The following is a 22,371-nucleotide window of genomic DNA, read 5'->3' on the forward strand; positions in this document are numbered from 1 at the left end:
TTAGAAGCCCTGACGTCATCTTCTCATTTAACACTCATTGCCTTGGGTGATTTATTTAACTTCTCTGTAACTCAGTACCCTCCTCTATAAAATGAAGATAGGACTGTTGTGAGAATTAAGTGAGATACCTAGGTTGTGCCTGGCATACTGTAAGTGCACAAAAAACTGTGTTGATAACAGAATAGGAAATATCATAGTGCAAACTTTGTAAAGGACACTGAGAGCTGAGGAAAGTGAAGAGTGCAGGAAGAGAATGAATCCCAAAACAGACTGGGAAATAAGATGGCAAAGAATCAAAGGATTATACGGAATTGTTAGTGGAGATAAGAAAAAAAAAAAAAAAAGAGACACTTAAATACTCACCTATTATTCAAAGCTAAATCTTAAAGTATTTCTCCAACAATTTACTCAGCAAGCTTGATAATAGACTGAAAAATGATTTTCCAGTCAAAAGGTAGCTATCTATTTTTCTGACTTGTCAAAGTCTTCCGGATGTCTTGTTAGAACACTGGCAAACAAAGTGAGCTCAGGTGAGACATAGCTCATTTAAAAGAATCTTAATTTTCAATAACATTTCACAGTGGACTAGACGTGCTTCTAACATTCCAATATTGAAACCACCACTTTATGAAAAGTGTATATGGCTTCTTTTTTACTGTCCTGTATTACCTGAAAGTGATTTAAAATACAGTCTTGATGCTTCTAGGACTCTCTTCAATTTTGAAAACACCAGTACTCTAAATTCCAAATTTGCTACACTATAATAAAATTTAAATTTCCACAAGAAGCGTTTCTTGTTTACTAGACACATACAAGTGAAAAAAAGTTCAGTTCAAATATTCTATATATCAAGACCCAACTGAAATGCTCTTTGATGCAACAGTATGTTGAGTGAAGGAAAAAGCATGTGGACGATGGACGACGCACGTTAGGATCATTTAGAAAGACGTTTATTGTTAAGGTTACAGGAAGCTTTGCCTAATGCTTAAACCTGATATGTGTACTTCTAACAAGCATTTAAATGAGCACACTGTTTGTGAAACAGTGTGACTGTCTCCTTAGGGAAGTCATAAATGTAAAAAATCAAATTTCGATTTGATTGTTGGAGAAAACCACAGTCAGATCTTTAAGACAGAGGTCTCTAGCAGAAGTGAAAATGGCGCTGCTTCCTTCAGTCCATTCTTGGCTTTCCATAGAAGAGGCTCTCCCCTGAATCTTAGCACTGAAAGTTACAAAGGAAGAAGTAAAGGTTTGAGAATCCTAAGAGCATGAACTAATGGAATTTACAACTGAACAATATACTTAAAATTTATAGCAGAACTAGTGAATGAATTTACTTCCATGAATTTACTTTATTTCACATAATATTGTTAATTTGAAATAACAAGGTTGTGAGGAAATAGTTCAAATCATCCTGGACAGACAACCAGGGCAATAGTAGAAAGGTGGCAGTGGAAAAGCATTTTAACGAGTCCGCTAGTAAGATCAGAGGAATGGGCAGAAAACTATAGAAACATCAAGGCACGTGCCACTTTTTCAACACACAGTTGATGTAATTTAGCAAACCACCATCAAAATTACAGCTGTCATTGCTAAATACTATTTATAAACTCTATACCTTCTCTCTTGAATAAGTACGAAATGACACCCTTTTGTTCCTGAGTTGTGCCATATATCACATATGCAATACTTTGATGAGACACTAAACGTTAACAGAAATACTCAAAATATTTAGCTCTTACCAACATGAACTCCTTATCTTAACTGTAGATATCCTGGAACAAGAGTTCCATCACTTTTCCCACATGATATTACCTGGTTAAAAAACATTATTTCCCACACTTGATTAAAGTGAATAGATGTAAATGAACAAAATGACGCACCTACCCCACCAGGGAACTTGCAAATCTCAGCAATGTGCCAATCTGATAAACAAGTTCTTCATATGGAGTATGAGGATATAAAACAGCAAAGTACTTTTTTTCTGCTGTGAAAAAGAAGTTTAAAAAAAAAGATCTAAAGACACCAAAAAGAATGGCAAGCTACTTGGATGGAAGACTGCATCCAGGTGGATGATTAAGATGGGATGAGGAAGCTTATTCTGAAGAACAACATGTGAAAGAAAATAGGCACCACCCCAAATTGTCCATGGCTACTTCCCAGTTTAAAACTGGGAAGTGTTGTCACAAACTCTGCCTATAGCAGACTTTATCTACTATACAAATGATGTTTAAATCTCAATTACATGCCCAGATGAGTGGTTTTCAAGCTTTCAAGAATAACCTATTTATATCTGTTGGGAATGATAACCTCTCAGTAATAGGAGTGGCATCTTGAATATTTTAAAGAAAATTATATTATTACTATTATTTCCAAATAATTTATAATCTTCAAACTTCAATCTAGATTAGAGTCATGGATTAAGTATTATTTGAATAGGAAAATAGAAAATAAAAGTTCTGGAATGAAATTTCTTGGATTCTGTTTCCTCTACTCGCCATGTACTAGCTGTATGCCCTTGGTAAAGTTAATTAACTGCTCTGAGCCTTAGTACCTTTATCTTTCTTTAAAAGCAGGTAGAACCTACCTCTTAGGGTTACTATGGGGAATGAAAGAGATAACATCTAGCAAACAGTAATCACTAATAATCGTAACTGTAATTTTTATTATCAATAGTAAGGTTTTAAACTGCATATGAATATACTCAATTCAAATTTGTACACACTTCAAAACTTATAAGTTTTGTGACCTTTCATAATTAATCTGATAAACCATAATAATAATAGAGATAAAGGTAAAATCTCAATCTTATTAAATTATACATATATGAAGAAACACAAAGTGTAACTATTTGTGCTTAAACTACTACAAAAACATGGGATACATTCCAGAATTTGACACCTTATATTATACTTAAGAACTAATGTTAAATATACTTTCATTTTATTTTTCATTTCTACATAAAAATCTAAAACATATACATTTCTATTCATGCTTTAATTTCTTGGTTATAACCAAAATTCCCTAAAACTAAGAATCTCATAAAAGTATTTTAATATAATTCAATAATATGCAGACAAAAATTCTATAAGAAAGTCAATTTTACTTGTAATGAGTGCCTACTATGTGCCAGAAAGTACCTGAGAATTTTAACAAGATAAATGCAAGATAATAGTCTAGAAAAATCACAGGGAGGTAATTATTAGTCACCAGAAATTAAATTTCTTCAAGTTTTAAAATTAATTGATGAGTTCAAGAAATAACCAGACCGTCTTCTATCAGCAAGCATCTCCATAACTACATTTAAAACTGTTAACAGCAGATCACAAATATTTCAAAACTTTAGATACATAAAGGAAGAATGCAGCAAAAGAAATCCTCCTGGATTTCCCCTACTCTGGAGAATTTCAGACATGAGATGCTTTTGTAGACAAATGTTAAGGAGAAAATCAATCAGATCCAATTTCAACAACCTACTAAATTTCACAATATAACAAGGGAGAAACTATGTGTGTTACATAATTTACAAAAATGTCAAGACATTGTCATAAATCTACAGACAAAGGCAGAACAAGTAGTATTCTGAGATAGAGAACATTATATTATATTGATGAGTTCACAAAATATTTGGCAGACACCAAATTTCATGTTAAGATGCTTGAATGCCTATCCCAAATTTATTTTCAAAACAGGAGACTCCAGAAAATAATCATTTGGGAGGATTTTGAGATGCTTGGTAGAGAATAATTATAAATTATATATTTGGTTAAAAAAAATCCTATGGACTTAACTATAATAGAATGCTCTAGGCAACTTAAAAAGAAATCAAAGATTCAATAATACCTGTTTTAGCAAAAAGAAAAGGAAGAGAAACCTGATGTAAACTTATTAGAATCTCCCGTTTTTATAGTGAATTGCATAGCGGTTACTGTAGCTATTGGATGTCATACTCCCTGAAACAAAATGTTATTTCCTTTGCAGATGCTATGGCTATATTTCATCTTTTCTTGCTTTTCAAAGATTTTGTCATGTTAAATTGTTATTTAAAATGTCTGAAAGTTAATGGCAATAAAACTTTAATAAACTTTGTATTTATAAAAAGACTAATTTTTCAGAATTCACAAGTTCCTTTTAATAGTTGTGATTTCACTGTTACTTCCTTAGAAAGAGGAGAAGAGTGTGACAGCAAAAACCAAAATAGATTTTTCTTTATGCTTTTGTGCATGGTTCTGGTAAAAGAACATAGCTGGGTGAGAACATATAAGATCTAGTCTCTTAGCAACTTTGAAGTATATAATTGTAAACCTTAAACTTTACACAATATGTAGATTATGTCTCAATTTTTTAAAAAGTAATGGGAATTCTAAACAGATAACAACTCTTGAAAAGCACCTTACTATTTCTGAAGTGCTTTCAAATAATTATTATCACATTCTTATCCTCACAACCTTCTTTTAAAATAAATAGAAAAGTTATCTTTACTATCCCTATTTTACATTTGACAGTATGAAAGTTCCAGCTGACTAATCCAACATCTCCCAGTTTGTAACTGATAGAATCAGAACTTGAAATCAAGTTTCCAGATTGTTCTCATGACCCCAGGTTGTCTATAGATTAGTAAATCTCAAATCTACAGCTATTATCGTAATGAAATACTCCTCTTGGATAGCAATAATAATTTCTTTTTGAAATAACATAATAATATCTTTGTGGGAAACAATTCCCCAAACTTACACTTGTTGATAAAGTTTTCAAAACTTAGTTTTTGTATATGTATTGAGAATTACATTTTCTTGCTAACAAATAAAAGTGAACTAGAAAAGACAAAAACATATTAGTTGACGCAACCCAGTCACAACTGCTTTACTCATCACAGTCGTACCCTTGAGATCTGAAAACATTCATTTCAACATCTGACAGCATATTAACTGTTTCACTATTGTGGACTCCTGTTCAGTTTGCTATGGGCAAGATACCATGTCTTTACACAAACTGGTGGATCGATTGGTCTTTGGTAGAATCTTAGTTTAAGACTCTTTAAGGCACTGATTTATGCACAATTGATCTGATCAGCCATGCAGTCAATGTGATTTATTAGCTAAGATGGCCAAAACCCTTTTTTCTCCTTTTTCATGCAGTAGTAATTCACCTCATTAGAGGTGGAATCATTATAGGAAGCTCCTGAGAAAAAAGAAGTTGAACCTGCCGGCCTGACTCGTTATTTTCCCCCAAACTGTGGATCCACCAAACAGTAATAGCTGGACGCTAAGCCCAGAGCTGCTGTGCACACACATAGAAGCCAGTGCACTCTCACTGTGGCCAGAGATGGATGGAATAGATTAAAGGGGGTTCTAAGCTTCCTCCACTCTGAAACATTTCAGACAACAAACTTGTTCGTTTAGCTTCCTGAGAAACTCATTCATTTAGTTTTTAGCACACATTTTTTTCTTTGTTTAACCACAGTAAGACAAATGACTTGTATTACTTGATAATTATGGTGTTTAACTAAACATAGGACTAACAATGTGTATAACAGGGGTTGGCAACCTACAGTATACATGTGGACACATGCATGTGCGCGTGCGCGCACACACACACACACTCCCAATGTTACAGGAGATACGATTCTGAATAGTTCACCTATGGGCAAAATACACATTTGCATTTGCCAAACACATTTTCTATAACATTTGGAGGGAAAGTGTCTATAGATTTTATATGGTATAAGAGCTCCTTTCCTCTCTTAAAGGTTTATCCCCCAGCCAGATCCTTAATCCTAAATTTCTACTGATTATTGATTACCTCCTTAAAAATTATTAACAAATAGTTAAGGGAAGGAACATAGCAGGGTAAGGACAGCCATCCCAGGAGATGGTTCTGCTTTAGAACAGAGTATTGACTCAACATTGCCTCTTCTTCCATTCAATCTGCTGCTGAGAGCTCAAAGCTCAGAACCTTAACTCTAGTTGCCTCATCCATGCATTTCCATTTGACTTGGTAGAAATTCTGCACATCACAGTGATTTCAGGGGGTGTGACCTGCTAATAGCTGTCCCCTAATACCTTATCTTTCTCTAAAAGAATAAACTCTTTGCCACTTCCCCACCTGTCCCCCACCCACACTATGAAGGCAATAAATGAATATGCAATACTCTACGACTAAAGATGTGACAACCACACATTAGAATGATTAGGCAGTTGTTGAGGGGTGGTACATTATTTTACTATGTGCTATATAAATTGTGAACAGCTTTGATTAAAAATCTAGATTTACTTAAACCCAGTTATGCAATTTCTGTACAGAAGTCTACTATGAGCTATACCTTCGATTTACTCGGACGAATGACTCCTTTAGAATAGGCTGAATGAAGGCACAATTTTTATGCTGAACACCGTTTCAATAAGACAAGCCTTAAAATAAAGCAAAGAACAAGGTAACCCAAGAGAGAAGAGATATGGGAACATATGTATATGTATAACTGATTCATTTTGTTATGAAGCAGAAACTAACACACCATTGTAAAGCAATTATACTCCAATAAAGATGCAAAAAAAAAAAAAGAACAAGGTAAGCTGCAAAATATATGAATGTTTGTATAACTCTCACAGGAGGCACAGCCCCACCTGCCCTTACTACTAAATCAGCAATGTCAACATGCCAACAAGTTTAGCTATTGAACTGGTTAAAAAGAAACATGGTATGCCGTGTATGCGTGAATTTGTGCGTTTGTGTATTTGTAACCATATTCAAAATGAGAAACCTTTACTGAAAGGATCTCAGGTGAAAATTTTGCAATGTAAGAACCATATCAGTAAGAGAAAATATAATTGGGGACTTATATTCTGGAGTTCTTATTCTCATTGAATATTTGGGGCTAACTTATCTAAACTTTTTCTTTAATCTTCCCTATTAATAGAGATTAGTTGAAAACACGTGTCTCTTCCTGATTTAGATTTTTGTTGCAAAATTTTGGCTGAATTAAGTATTTTGATAATTACCTGTTTTTTCAGAGAGTTGCAACTCCATGCTCATAATACACTTTTAAATTTACTTTGTAATTTACATTACATTTGGTCCATTGTAATAGTATTAGTAAAATTCCATTGATTTAGATATGTCCAATTTTCCAAATAAAACTTTGCCTAAGTTACCAATGGTTTAAAAGAATATTTTGGTTTCCTTTAGATAATTGTATTTTCTTAGCACCAGTTTTATAAATAGAATAAGACACTCCAGGGAAAATATTGAGCTGTATATAGTGGTGTTCTGGTTGTTGAAATCATTCACTCTTTGGACTTGTGAACCACAAAGCACCCACAGCTCAGCAAATCCCAGAATAGCACATGCCATGTCATGTCTTATTGTTTTAACATAGTCCTCACATTCTACCCTCCCAATGTAGCTGGACAGCTCAATATTGATGAGTAGCAACAATTGACATCATAGCCTACGGAATACAGTTCTGCCGTTAAACATATGCTGTTACGATTTAAAGAATACAAATTTATCTTACCTTGGGACTACTTGAGATAAATATTTTAGTTTGAGACCCCAATGTTGTTACAATATTGTCACGTGTAACTTTGTCCTAAAGTGGATATATGGTCCAGTAAAATTCTCAGTGGGCTTCAGCACTGGTTTAAACAGTGAATGTACAATCTCTGCCTAGTTAAACTACACACTTACATGGTGAGAGCGCCAATGAATATGTTTCATCAGATGTTCCTGGAAGCTGTCTGGCCAATAGGAGGGATTTGAAACTGTTCCCTAATCACTGTTGAAATCACTGATAGTACTGTCTGTCCACACTATGACAGACAAAAGCTGAAATGTATTAAACATAGCAATCCATCATCCTGCAGATGGAAAGCAGGAGCCAGGCGGGTTCAGAGGCAGTGACTACCCGCTGCTTAACAAAGGCTGGAGTCCTGACAGTTCAGTCCCTTCCTACCCCCTCACTACCACCCCTCCATCTAAGATGAATGAGTGTAATCAGTGAGGGAGAAAGCCTGCTGAGGACCTCAAATTCAAACATTGTTACATTTAAAGTGATGCTTTTTTCCCGCTAATCAGAACTGTTACTGGAAAACTTTTCTCCAAATATAAGGAGATAGGTATTTAAGTAAATGAATAAATGAATAAACTGTAGATTCAAGAAAGCACATCCTTAGAAAATACTACAACAGTATGCCATGAAGTTTGGATAGCTAGCTTTGAAATAAAGGTTTGATATCAATACAAAGGAAGTTTTTTAAAACTTCACTCAGTTAAGGTTAAGTTTACACTGTTTGAAGCAACTTAATAGTGATGTTCTTTTTGAATGACAAGGGAATTATTATCTTTATATAGGCACCAAATAGAAATGAAATGCTTTTTGCTAAAGTTCAATTCATTTTGCATACTTGCTTCTAATATGGACATACGAGTCACAAAATAGCCAAAGGGAGGGAAAAAACCCTCAACTGCTAACAGCACATTAACAAAGTATAGAAACGAAAGACACTTTTCTTTGGATTTCAGCCTTGTCATTTCCAATTTTCTGCTCCTTGGACATGCTTGTATTCAAATTCTGGAACATCTATTCAGCATATCAATCCTAATTAGACAATCTGGGTCTGGAAAGGATGAGAGCTAGGTCATTTGCATAATTTAATCATAAATACTCAGTGATACATATTTCCAAATGCATTTGTACAATTATCTTTTCATCCTTGGGGCAATGGTATTAATATGATTAGGCAATATTTCTGGAAAAAACAGACAAGTATGCACTCTTTTTAACTGCAGCTTAGGGCGATATGAAAAATTAATTAATTTCTGAAGAAAATCAATTTCTCTACGTGACCACATTATACATCGCTAAACCGAGACTCAGAAACCTCTCTCAATCACTACATTTTATCAGGCTCTTCTAAATTCTGATTAGTATGTAAACAATTCAATAGAAAAACTAGTAATATATCAAAAAGCATCTTAAATTTTGAAGCGATCTTTCTGTCTACTTTTTTTCATTTCAGGAATACTACCTTGCTTTACTTTAATGCATTGTTATTTAACCTGTCAATGAGAAGCCTGTGCTTTTGGTGTGAACTCATCTTGAGTGATCTTTTATTAATGTACATTAACCAATTTCAAGGACAATAGGATAAGGTTACTTTTGAAATGCTTTCTCAAGAAATAGATTTATATTTATCTAAAATAACCTTCACACGAGACTGCTTATTATGAAAAAAATTAGATAAACTAAGTTGTCCCAAAGAGTACCATTGTTATACGAAAAACATTGCAATATACTTAGTAGAGATATAAAGAACCCAGGTGGCTAATCTGATTATTTTAAAAAAGAGATTCAGCTTTGTATGCTGATTAGTACAAAAGAAAAAGTCACATTTGTGAGTTTAAATGTGCTATTCTTTTCTTTTCAATCAAATGAAAAAGTAGAAATGCATGCAAATATTCAATATTCATTTAATTTGCATAAAGGTGCTTGAACAAATTTTTGATTCTAACAAGCTCATTTTTCATGCATTTTGTCTTTCATCCTAATCTAGCATCTGTCATTCCTTTTTGAAGTTATTATCGGCCCAATTCCCTCTTGGATATGGTTGCTGGGTGACCGGTATCTTAGCACCCACTTTGACAGGAACAGATGTGAATCTGATCAAGAGATTTCCCAAGAGTACCTGAAATCACAAACAACTTTTGTGAAAAACAAACAGCGTCCCTGTCATGGGCCCTTATTTAACCCACTCCCCAAAAGCAAGAGCAAAAAAGTTTACTTCAGATCAAATATATACCATTTTAATGTCATTTCCTAAATTAGAAGAAAATAAATAAAAATAAACCATATTTTCACTCTGTTGAATTAGAGGAATCCAATCTAAATATCAAAAGCTCAAAAACCCAGCTTGTTCTGTTTTGGGATAGATAGTTATGGGTAAATATGGATTTATATTTCATGCAAAATTTCACTAGAGTGTCTACCAAAAATAAAGAGGATTTATTATGAGGACAATTTAGATGATAAAGATATTTAAGAGGACGAAATTTAGCTTGGCGTCTAAAGGCTTCCTATATGAGGTACGGTGTAGAATTCTGTGCAAAATTAAGGATCACTCTACTTACAGAGAATTATCTAAAATATAAAAGCTCCACCTCTCCTTTCACACACTTTATAGCAAGATTTTTTTAAGGTGTTTTGGGTTTTTTTTGTTTTGTTTTGTTTTGCAGTTCACTTGGTATACTATCAATCGTTATTAGAAATTGAGCTGCAAAGTGCCACTGGAAGACAAAGGTCATAGAAACTTCATATTATCGCCATTACAAAAGTCAGAATAAGCTGCCTTTCCTAACTAGATTCCTTTTAAGAACAGCATGAAGTTGTGGAGTCACGTGATCTGCCTCCCTCCATTCCTTCCTTCACAGTCAGAGAATGTGCAGACCAATTGCCATGTCAAATAACCATGAAACTAGTTGGGTCAAACTTTTAAATTAAATGAAATATTTAATCAATGTTACTATTTTATAAATATGGCAACAGAGTGATCTTAGGAAACATCCAAATGATTGACTTAATTTTCAGTTTCATTCAAATGATGTGTTGAGGCAAGGCAGAAAACTGTTAGCTTACAGTGAAAGTTAAGGAGCTTTCTTTTTTTGTCACAGAACAGCCAATAAGAAATAAGCAACATATGTTTAAAACCCTAAATATTTTCTCCTTGATAATCATGACTTATGATAGTAAGAAAAGTGGTATTCCTTCCATTGGAAATCTCAATGTTTTTCTTCCACACTCCAAGCATTGATTTGTTATAACCATTCTTATTAGGAATTTTTATGTTTAGTTCTTGTAAGGAAATAGCCAATTATCCAAATGATTTTACCAATGTTAAGTGAAAAAGGAAGTGAAAGATCTTTGAAATTCTTTCCAATTTTTATTGGAAAAGGAACTTGCTAACCTCAATTCCAAAATCCAATCATGGAATTATTTTTTGTCATTGCATATACTTGAGTGGGGGATATATATGTATATGTGTTGCTTTACCTTATATAAAATGTTTCTGTATATATAAGATCAAGAGCAAGTTGTTCTTTATGAAGAAGTAGGTTCTAAATCTAATGGTAGTCATTTAATATCACCCATTATAGGCAGAGGTATTATAAACCTACCATTTTATATCAGTTATCCATTTATATATATATAGATATATGATATAGCATTTTGATATTCCAGAAATTAAGCAAACTATACATACCTAAATACCTCTTTATTTTGTACCTATGATTAATTTTTGTTTTCCAACTTAGCCCCAGTCCACATAACTAAAATAAAAATGGCTTTTACATATAAAATTTGTCAGCGATCTTCATTTGTTACTGCTAGTGGCAAAAGGAGCCTTCTGAAAACTTTCAAGTGATCCAACTAAAAATACAATAAGAACTTTAACCTCTCAAAATGTGAATCTAAGAAAAATTAAATATACTCATATAAAAATCTGTATTCTGAAATGTTATCACAGGGAATAACTCCCTGAAAAAAAGTTTCTTCCCCTACTTGGGCTGACTCTTCTGTGGAGAGAAATTAATTTAAAGAAGTACAAAATAAATGTTCCCATGTCCAATTAAACAAATTTGTGTTTAACCTTTTAACATCTAGGATATATATTTGAAAGGTAGATATTTTGTTTTAAAAAGTAGCATCTTAGTCACATGTGAAAACTTGAATAGCTGCCAAATTCTGATGGCACTTTGGCTTAACTGTGAAATGCCATTCATGAATAGTATTTTGTAAATTTCCTAAGAATATATAGTTAGTAAATTTGGGAGCTAAACAGGTGTTAACAGAAAGAAAAATCAAATTTGACCCAGAAGGCTCCAATATTAAGGTTTGAATTGGGATCAGTTCATTCCTTTCCCATGGGGTAACTTGTATAAATGTAATTCTATGGTTTCATAAAAGCAGGTCAAGTTTCCATCCCTGGGGGTCTTCTGGCAATTTGAAGCATGGAAGCACTGTTCCTGGCTACAAGTTCAAATCTGCATGTACTGTCAATGGTGTGAAGAAAAAAAAAAATCAGTGAAGAGCAGACATATATTCATCTTTGATTATAATATATACTTGTCAGAGGGTTCTTAGAAGATAAGAATAAAGGTGTCAGAGGTCACATGTCATAAAATATTTTGAAACCATTCTCACTAACTTTTAAGTATATATACATACCAGATGATGCAGAAAGGAATATGAAATATTGTTTTTACTTAGACAACTAAATGCAAAGATGAACTTCTTACCAAATGTCATTTTAAGTTACTATGTCCAAGTGATTTTTTTTTAATCCCTCAATCTTTAGATGAAGCAGAGTCCTTTAAGCAATCACTGTTTTATAAGCTTCTTTCTGCTTTGCAAAAAAATGCATGCATGCTTGCACTTTTACCAATGACGTAATGACTTGACATATGCCATGGAATGATTGAGAAAGTAATTGATTTCAATTTAACTGGACCTCTACCAGGTATTTTCAAAGACAATTACAGTCCACTGCAAGAAGTGGTAATACACATCTCCTTATGTAGACCTGCAGATTAACCCATTGACCTCATTCCTAACTCATCTCATTGATGGTAAAGCATTTAGAAGAGCAATCTTTTTTTCTTAGATTATGATATTGTTTTCCTATCATTTATCCACTGATTTTAAAGGATATGCTTACTCCAAAGTGCAAGCAGCAATGAAATAAACCAATAAAAGAAATGGTGCTATGACATCAAGCACTTTAAAGGTTCTTCAGTAATGTACAGATTCTAGTACCTAATAGTTTAATGTCGATTTCATACAATAAAATACTTATCAGTTATAAATATTTTTCGTAGAGAATTAAAAGTATATCTTAGTTATCATAAAAATAAACGTCTAGGAAAATCAAGGTAAGTGTTTAATCACTGTCTTAATAACCATATAATGTTATATTTATAATTATATTTTAAAACATTTAAATATAAACTACATCTTTCACCCTAAAAGTAATTTTAAATATAGTTTTCTATGGTCATTCACTAAAGTAGAATTGGCTTTTCATGTGTTATTTTATATTAAATGAATTACAGAAAGCAAAATTAAGCTATTTTTATAAGTAACTTGTTGGTCTTCTGGCCCTATGTTCTACATGCCTCTCGTGTGTGTGTGTGTGTGTGTGTGTGTGTGTGTGTACAAACACAAATACATATACGTAAAAGCTTTTCTAACAAAGGGATTATAATTACTTAAGCATAAATACATAGATCACAAATGGGCTAAGCTTAATATAAACAAAAATATCCACCGCAAAGATCTCTTGAATACTGATAGAAATGTTATACTTGTTGCATACACAAGAACATCCACCCTAGTATAAAATGTGTGAACAGTGATATTACAAAGAAAAGCGCTCCAAATTATTCATTTAAAATCCAGAGGCACTATTAAGCTACAAACTGCCTTAACTTAAGACATATATATCATTTCCAAAAATTAAGCTAAAAAAACAGATATTTTAAATATAAAATAAGAATTAATACTGTTGAATATATCAATCTATTTTAGCAGAGCTGTGATGGGTTCAAAGATTAGTTACAGCTTCAGTGATTTGTTCATACATAAACAAAATGTTTTTAAAATATAAGGCTATGAATAAAACAGCTGACCTACTGCTGCTATTAATACAATTTCTGAATACAATCAGTTTAAGATTTTAACAAAATACTTCACCTGCTTGATATGTGAATGTAATGAAATATTTCTTGATTAATATACTCTAGAGATTTATTTTCATTACCTTTACTTAAGAAATGACCATATCCCTTAAACTGAACTAGCAAGTATTTACTGCAAATGATTGTATGTGCTTCTATAAAATAATTCCCTTTTGACTAGTACTCTTTCTTTCCTGATATATTTTCCTTGTCCTTGAAGAAAAGCATTGTTTTTTCCTGTTGTGACTACAGGGGTAATCTAATTATTTAGAAACATTTGATACCATATATAAATTCAAAGATAAGTTACATTGTGACTTTTAATACTTCATTTACCCCTCCCTTTATTTATTCTAAGGAAAGGAAAACATTCCTCAATTCTTCAATGTTACTAACCAAAAGTAACCAATCTACTTTGTTGCCCATTTCAATATTTGCTTTGAGAAAATCATGCTTGAAAAGCATATCCAATTTTTTGTCAAATATATATACTACCTTCAAAATCCACTGCAAGATTATTAATCTACCTATAGTTAAATTACTTTTAGTCTTCAAATCATAGTAAACAATTCCTATTTCTTGCAAGAAACATGCACTATATTCTAGGTAGTGTATTCATCTTAGATAATAACATGTTTTAGATGCTTCAGTTAAACTGTTTTTTTTTAATCATTACTCTCTAAAACTTTTTTTAAAACAGCTGGCTATTCAGTGTGTTGTCATGCTGCAGACTTTTAGACACTACAATATGTTTATAAGCACAAAAATATAAGACAAATTAAATACACAGTGAGTTTTCCAGTTTAGTAAGTTGTCTTTGACAGCTTTCACTCAAGTCACGTACATTTAAACGTGCAAAAGAATCCCAGCTTGATATCCTGGATCAACTCCAAGCTAATATGAATCAGAAAGCAACAGGGCCACACCTTTAACAAAGTTCAGTCATTGGACATTTCTATATCCAATTTAGAAAAACCCACATGCAAATTTTTCTTAAATGAGTGAATTAGAATCCTCCTATCTTATAAGATAAATCCAAATCAGAACACAGAAGAAATTTAAAATGCACCTGGCTCAAGGTCTCTGATTTTGGATCATGTAGTGATTTGCATCATTCTCTATATATGATTATATGGATATTAATACTTATAAAATAAATATGTACATTTAAATTGGACAGGTATCTGTAATAGACCCCCTCTTAAAAGATTCTCAAAAACCTTCCCAAAGTAAATAGGTGCATCAATATAAAATGATCCACCACTTAATCTAATAATAACTAATTACTAGACTGAATATAATAACTACTAGACCAAATATAAATATACTATCCTTGGTGTTCCTGCTTTCCAAAGAAATAATTTGGTAAGCTAACCTCACTATTCTAACTGAGACACTTCTATACTGTGATGTATTCTAAAAAGCAAACATCAGCAATTAAAAGTTATTTAAAGGACAGATACTGTAGCAAAAAAAAAAATACTTTTGATTGGAAATACTTCTGACAAGTTGGGGAGAAGGAAAGTAAAGGAATTTGAGGACAATGTGGGCTCACAGAGCCACTGGTATGCCTGAGATATACGTATCTGTGCAGATCAGAGCCTTTGATAGTCCACTTATCTAAGCCCCATTTGGTGGGCTTTTAAGTCAGGTTTTCTTCATTAAAAAATAAATTATTGAACATAACAAATATAATGGAAAAGAGCCTCCTTAATGCAGTCTCTAAGTCTGAAAATATAAATATAAATGTATTTTTAATGTATTCTTAACTGAATTTTTAGCTGCAGCATTCACACACACACACACACACACACACATACACACACACGACTGACCAATCACAGTGCAGTAACTCAGTAAAGAGAATGGCACATGTTGGCACATGCTAAGGTCATTCTATTCTCATAACAATTCAAACATAAAATGATAAAACTTTATCTTAAATACATGTTAAAATATCCAAATAGTTAATATCAATTTTTTTTCACATTTTTTGGTCATTTTAAAGGTATATAAATTGATGTGATTTTTTTTCCCCCTTGGTGAACAATCTGAAAATGAAATCTTGGAAAGATTAAATTCAGGCAAGGTTGAACTTTTCTAAAGAATCAAGTAATGAAAACTTTAAAACCAAAATGTTTAGTGAAATCTAGAAGACTCACCTGTACCTATTTAAGACGGCATATTTCAAACTAATTTCTTCAGACAAAGATTCAAAGGGAGACAGCTTACAACCTGTGAGAGTTTCATTTCTTATTATATTTTGCAATACATGTGTTCTATGTTGCTAATACAATGCAATTTAAATGATTATTTTACTTGATTAACAAAGGCAACTGTATGAAACAATTTAGTAAAATAACTTGGAAAGGTAAAATAATACTAATTGACAGTCAAAGCACAAATTGTTCCTAAAATAACAACTTCTTGGTTGCACATTAAGCACATTAAGCTACAAATGCTACTTACATTCCAAAAACAAAACAGCAAATGAGAAACAATAAAGCATATTATGTTTTTGTATGCTAGTGAATCACACATGGTAAATCACCAAAGAGAAGAGTGATTTATGCTCGAATCCAGCCTAGACTTTAATCAATATTGGGTGTCACAACTCAGAAGGTTGGGGAAGGTAGTGAGGCAAAGAGAGTGGCTAATATTGTTCTCAATAATTTATATGCAACTTCTGTGAAATGTGGTAGATTAAACAAAAAAAACAGCAGATTTAGACTAAATGAAGTTTAAAAATTCTGCCTTAAATGCAAATACAAAAATTTTATACAAGAAAACTCTGACAAGAAAAAAACAAGCCTGTCTTGTAGTTTATTATACATAATATTTGAAGCATCACAAAATAAAATATTAAATGTGCAAATCAAATTAAGTGTCTCAGGGCATTAACCGTGGAGTTCAGAAAGTAAACCATCTTCATCCTCATAACTATGTGCACTTTGTGACAATAATGATTATGATATCACTGGAGACTAACTCCAAGGGAAAGAAAACAGGTTTGAAAGATATTATCCAAATAACTTGAGAATTTGTATCTTGCAACATAATGTGATTAAACAAGGTAAATCCGAGGTGAGCATATTCTTAGATTTTATTTATGTATTAGTTATTAAACTGCAATTTACTAACATTTAAAAAGTGTGCAGAGATAAGTGATGGAACCAAAAAACTTTCACATTTTAGGCCCTACTCTTCTAATTATGCCATATTTTTCTTGAAATGTTATACGACGAGACATCAGGCTTTACAGGAGCCATTAATAGACTGTAATACAAAAACTTCAAAAGCATAGTCTCTCTTCATTTGAAGTAAGTTTTGAATTTCTCTGTGCTAAGTATCATAATTATCTGTGAGAAGGGAGTCTGTATTGTGTTGAAACTTTCTACATCGAGGCATAAATGCATAAGTCCGTGCCATTGAATAGCATGCAATGGAGGAAATGTTAAATAAATATGCTATTTTTATTTTAAAAATCTTCTGACAAAAAAAGAGCCAAGAATTGGAAAATATTTTATACTTCTTATACTAAAACCGCATTCATATATTACCACTGGACAAAAAAAGACATGTAGTCTCTCAATTTGCTGTCAATAGATGGTACTGACTTTTAAGACAAAAGAATACTGTTTGTAAATATATGTATATTTATATAAAATGTCTGATAAAACTAACTGGAATCTTTCCAAGTTAAAAACTTCATAAATCTAGGGCTACATAGGACCCAAATCACAAGCTGGTTTGGAAGATCCTGAGACAAAATCAACTTCTGGCAATGCTCAAAAAAAAAAAAAAAAAAAAATTATTTTTGATGACAAAATAGAGCAGTCACTTTTTATTACCTGAATTCACAGAAAATTGAATGCTAACCCAAATCTACAAACAAGCAACTGACTCAGAGACTTGACCATGTACATAATTACTTTTCTTTTTTTGTTGTTGTTTAATGGTTACCAGTTAATTAAGTGACCTCTGTTGCAACAGCCAAGTTCATGCAACTAATGTTTAGTTGAAAAATAATAATTAGAGGAAGGTGATCAAGGTCAGACTTTGTCGTCTGACAACTTTTAAATATATTTCCTTATATTTTCTTTCATGCTTTGAGACCCCTATTTTATTTAGCTTTACTATCAAGGAGGTGACAGTCTCTGTTTCATCTCCTTGTGGTAATGACAGATGGCTTCAACATTTATTCTAGTTTTCATAGATAGCACACAGATGCAATAGCCCCAAGCAAATTAAATCCACTCCGAGGTTTGTTACTAACTTACTGAGCCACTTTGAGCAAGTTTATGAACGCTTCTTTTCCTTAACATCAAAAATTTTGGTTCCTCAGATTCTCTGGTATCTCAATACTCTTAAGAGACATAATTAAATACATGTTCTGTAAAAAGCTGAGAGTGCTAAGATTTAATGTTTCTTGCACACTATGTACATATTATTTTATATAGTTTGCCTTTCTGCACAGTTCCTCTTATCTTTTGCATAAATTATTCCTTTAGATAGTCTCTTAAGTAGCCAGAGGAGAAAGAAACCATAATGAAAGAAATCAATATATATAGATGAATGAAAAAGGATCTTAGTAGTGAGGGCATAAACTGGACTTGAATGAAAAGGGTAATTTTAGTTTTGTAAATTCAAGATAAAAATATTTTAGGTATTGTTTCCAACGCTGAGAAATAAGACAGTAACACTTGTAATTATCACTAAAAAATAATGCATCACAATGCAAACAGTATATTTTGGTGAGAGGGAGTTCAATGATAAGTTTTCTATTTTCTTAGTCAGTGGCAGAATTAGGAAAACCTAGGCAGATATCTACAACTACACATCTTCTTCAGTATTTGCATGTGTTTAGGTTTGAGAAAGTCTTGTAGTAGATAAAAGATCAAAATGCAATAGTAAATCAACAAACTTAACACATTTAACTTTAACCTGAAATAGTTTTGGAATAACACATTTCATTGTAAAGTATTAAAACGAGGTGACTGAAATATAATTAGAGTACTGATGAGATATTTTTGAAGGAATAAACAGTTTTACTGGATTTAACTTATCTTGGCTCTGAAAGTTTTAACTCCAGAGGCTTTGTTAACCTCAGGGAAAAAATACTTTAAAATTATTTCCTAATAACTTTAAGAATAATCTCCAACCATATGGTGAGGACTTCAATTCCAAAACCTGAAAATTCCAAATTTTCAGAAATTTCTGGAAAAAAAAAAAAAAAAAACGCCAAGAGGATAATTGTAAGAGGTGTACACTACCTGCTTTAAATTGATTATAACATTGCAGTCTCTGAAGGGAGTTTTCTCCACCAATTTTTTTGCGTGTTATGTGCAATGGCCATTAATTATCTAGGACAGTGTGTGCTGTAAGAAACACACAAAGAAGAGTCAAGAGAAGAGTGGTTTGATTACTAAGAAAAACAGCACTTCACCAATCTACTGGATAGGTAGGCAATTTCACCACAATCATATCTGAACTGGCTTCAAATTTCGACTAGCATTCTTTGTAACAACTCCGCAACAATTTTCTGCCCTGATTCAACTTGTTTTAACAGTAGATTTTTTGCAAATATGTTATCTTCTGAACACCCAAGGACTCCAATTATCTCCGTAAATGACGTTTAGTGATCAAGATTCCCCCTCAATCTTTACTGCCACCTGTCCAGACTCTTGGGCACGCGTGCGCGTACACACACGCGGGTGCTCAGCATTCACCCAAAAATAGTAGAAATAAAGGTTCAAAACCCAGATATACACCCATGGCCCGATGCAAAGAATGGCAAATAAACACGGAAAAGAGTTTCTGGCTAGGTCAGGGTAAGACATTTACTGGGTTGGAGGTTCGAGTCTTTTTCGTCTTCCAGTCTTCCGGGGGCACTAGCCAGAAGTCTTCTCCCAAGGAAGAAATAGCTAGGGGCTTTTCTACCCCGGTTTCCTTCTGGTCTAGTCCTGCGCCTCTTTCCTTGCCGCCTCTGTTTCCCTAGCTCTCCTAGGGGCACACACCCAAAAGAAGTAAAACTCCGCTTCTTCTCCCGATCTTTAAACTTATTTGGAGGGTACCGAAGTCGCTGCGCACATTTTGCGCGCAGTTCCCACGCGCTCACTTCTAGACTCCAACTTTCCCTACTCGCTTTTACCCGGTATCTCTGAACTTTCCCCTCTGCAGCCAACGATAAGAACAAGACGGAACCGTGAGAGCGGGTGGAATGATCACTTCTACCCCGAAACTGCCAAGTTACCCTACTCCCGCCCCCTCTCAGTAGATCCTCCCCCAGTGAGCGTTCATTAGCATAAAACTGGTCGGGCCTGGCTCCAGGTCCCGTGGCCTCTATAGAGTTCCCGCGCTTTGCCGGGCTGGGGAAGCCATGGCACCGGTATTCAGGTACACAGAGCATCCCAGTGCAAAGCCTGCACCTGCTCATTGCGTGAGCTACTAACCCTTAACAAAAAAAAAAAAAAAGAAAGAAAGAAAGAAAGAAAAGAAAAGAAAAGGGATAAAAAAGGAAAAGAAAAAAAGAACAGTTTGGAGAGAGAGCAAGCTGTGGTCTTCCTTCCCCATCTCTCCGGTTCAGCTTCCAAGAGTCTCAGGCACCCGGTCACCTCCCCCTACGGAAGGGACCCTGACGGTCCCCTCGCGTCTGCCCCGGGGCAAAAGTACCCCTTCATCTTCTTTGCACACGCACACGCTCACACGCGGACACACGCACAGATGCGCGCACACACAGATCCCTCCCCTCCGCGGGCTTGCCCTAGGGGTTTCGGAGCTGAACTCGCTTTGGGTCCCCCGGGATTGCGCCGGCCTCTCGGCCTCTGGGGCCGTCCCCCTCCCGACCTCCAAGTGACCCACTCCCAAGGCTACCTCGCTGGGCCCTCACCCGGAGCGCGTCTTCCCGCTCCTCGAACCCTGCCGAGCAGGGTCACGACCTCCCTCCGCCCCCGGGATGCTGCCTGGCGCCTCCGAGCAGCCAGGCCAGTGTCCCGCGCCTTGCGGTGGAACCCGGGTCCGAGGGAGCGCGCACACGGGCGGCCGCGCTGAGAGGGGTCCCCTGACGCCGGCGCGGCCCAGGAAGGGCGCTGTGGCCCCTGGAAAGGCACCGTCCTCCTCCTTCCCGCCCCCTCTGCCCGGAGGCTTGGGGTTCTCGCGTGCAACAGCGGCTGCGACCCCGCTCCCGGGCCCGCAAGGGGTGGACCCGGCCGGAAGAGCGCGGTCTGGGCAGGGTGAGGTGCCAACTTCTCCGAGGGTCGGGAGCGGCCGGCGAGCCCCGAAGAAAGAGAGGAGAGGGCCGCGCTCGGCGGAGCGCGCGGCTCGCGGGCGCGCGGAGCGAGCGGCGCCCTGAAGGGAGCGAGGGAAGGGCGAGGAGACCGGTGGGAAGGGACCCCGGGCGGCGGAGGCTGCCCCCCGCTCTTTACCTTGCGTTGGTGCAGTCATTGTAGAGGGTCTCGAAGTCCTTCCTGGAGATGAGTTTGCAGCGGTTCACTCCGGGCTGGATGGCGCCCAGTCCCCTCAGGATGCGAACCTGTTCCACATTGCACACCACGGGCGTGATCTCTAGCCGCTTCAGCTTGGTGTAGACGGTGTGTAAGCCCCCCACCAAGTGCTTCAGGAACAGGTCGAAAGCCTGGGGCAGGCAGATCAGCTCGCAGCCCTCCACCGTGAAGGAAGCCACTTTGGCCCCCCTCAGATCCACCATTTTGCACTCATTATTCTGGGGGGTGTTTTCCACTGGGGACGGGGTCGAGTACACGGGTTTCCCGGGGAGGGGCCCGCAGCTGCTGCTACTGCTGCTGCTGCTGCTGCTGCTGCTGCTACTGCTGCTGCTGCTGCTGCTACTGCTGCTGCTGCTGCCCGCGCTCGCGTTGATGGGGGTGCTGGAGGCGCCGCCGCCGCCGCCGCCGCCGCCACCGCCGCCGCCGCTGGCGGTCGCCAGGCTGGGGTTGGGGTTGCAGTTGCTGCCGCCGCCTCCGTTGCCCGCGCTGCCGCCGCCGCCTCCGCTGCCGCCGCCGGTGGAGGTGACTGTGGCCGCCGCCGCCGCCGCCGCCGCCGCCGAAGCGATGGGCTCCGGCCGGAACAGAGTTGGCCCTGAGGACGCCGGGGGCCCGATGGACGGAGCCGGAGACGAGGTCGCTGAGGAGGTGGAGGTGGTGGTGCCGGAGGAGGAAGCAGACGTGGAGATCGGGGGCTGAGTGGGGACCAGCTGGGTCGGAGGGATCAAAGCCGCCGGCACTGCCATGGTCACATATAAGGGGAAACAGAAGGACAAGCGAGGGAAAAAGTTGCCACACACCCCGGGGAGGGCAAGGGGAAAAAGGGGGGCGGGGGGGGAGAAGGAGCTAGGGGGCCACAACAACAACTCTGAGAGAGAACGACAAGGAGAAAGGGAGAGAAGGGGGGAAAAAGGAGGTGAGGGTAAGAAAGAGCGAGCGCAGGAGGGGCGAGCGCGAGAGGCGCTCTAGAGAGAAACGCACAAAAGTGTCCCGCAAGTCGAAATGCGAGTCCTCTCCGGGGGCTGGGATCGGGGGCTGGTTTGGAGGTGGGGGCGGGGAGGGTCGGCTGTTGTTGTGTGGGTCCCGCTCTAGCACAAAGTTAAGGATGAAGGTGAAAAGGAGGAGGTTTGAAGGACTTGGGTTC

General features: G+C 36.5%; 1 protein-coding gene across 1 annotated transcript in view; it reads right to left on the minus strand.

The window, feature by feature from the left end:
- The window catches only part of DACH1 (dachshund family transcription factor 1), a 374,169-nt gene extending 352,196 nt beyond the window's left edge, over nucleotides 1-21,973 (minus strand). Inside the window, 1 exon segment of the mRNA XM_065895933.1 lies at nucleotides 21,153-21,973. Within this exon segment, the coding sequence (XP_065752005.1) occupies nucleotides 21,153-21,973 (821 nt within the window).
- Nucleotides 21,974-22,371: the final 398 nt, after the last annotated feature.

Source organism: Phocoena phocoena, chromosome 18, assembly GCF_963924675.1.
Source record: "Phocoena phocoena chromosome 18, mPhoPho1.1, whole genome shotgun sequence".
NCBI classification, from domain to species: Eukaryota; Metazoa; Chordata; class Mammalia; order Artiodactyla; family Phocoenidae; genus Phocoena; species Phocoena phocoena.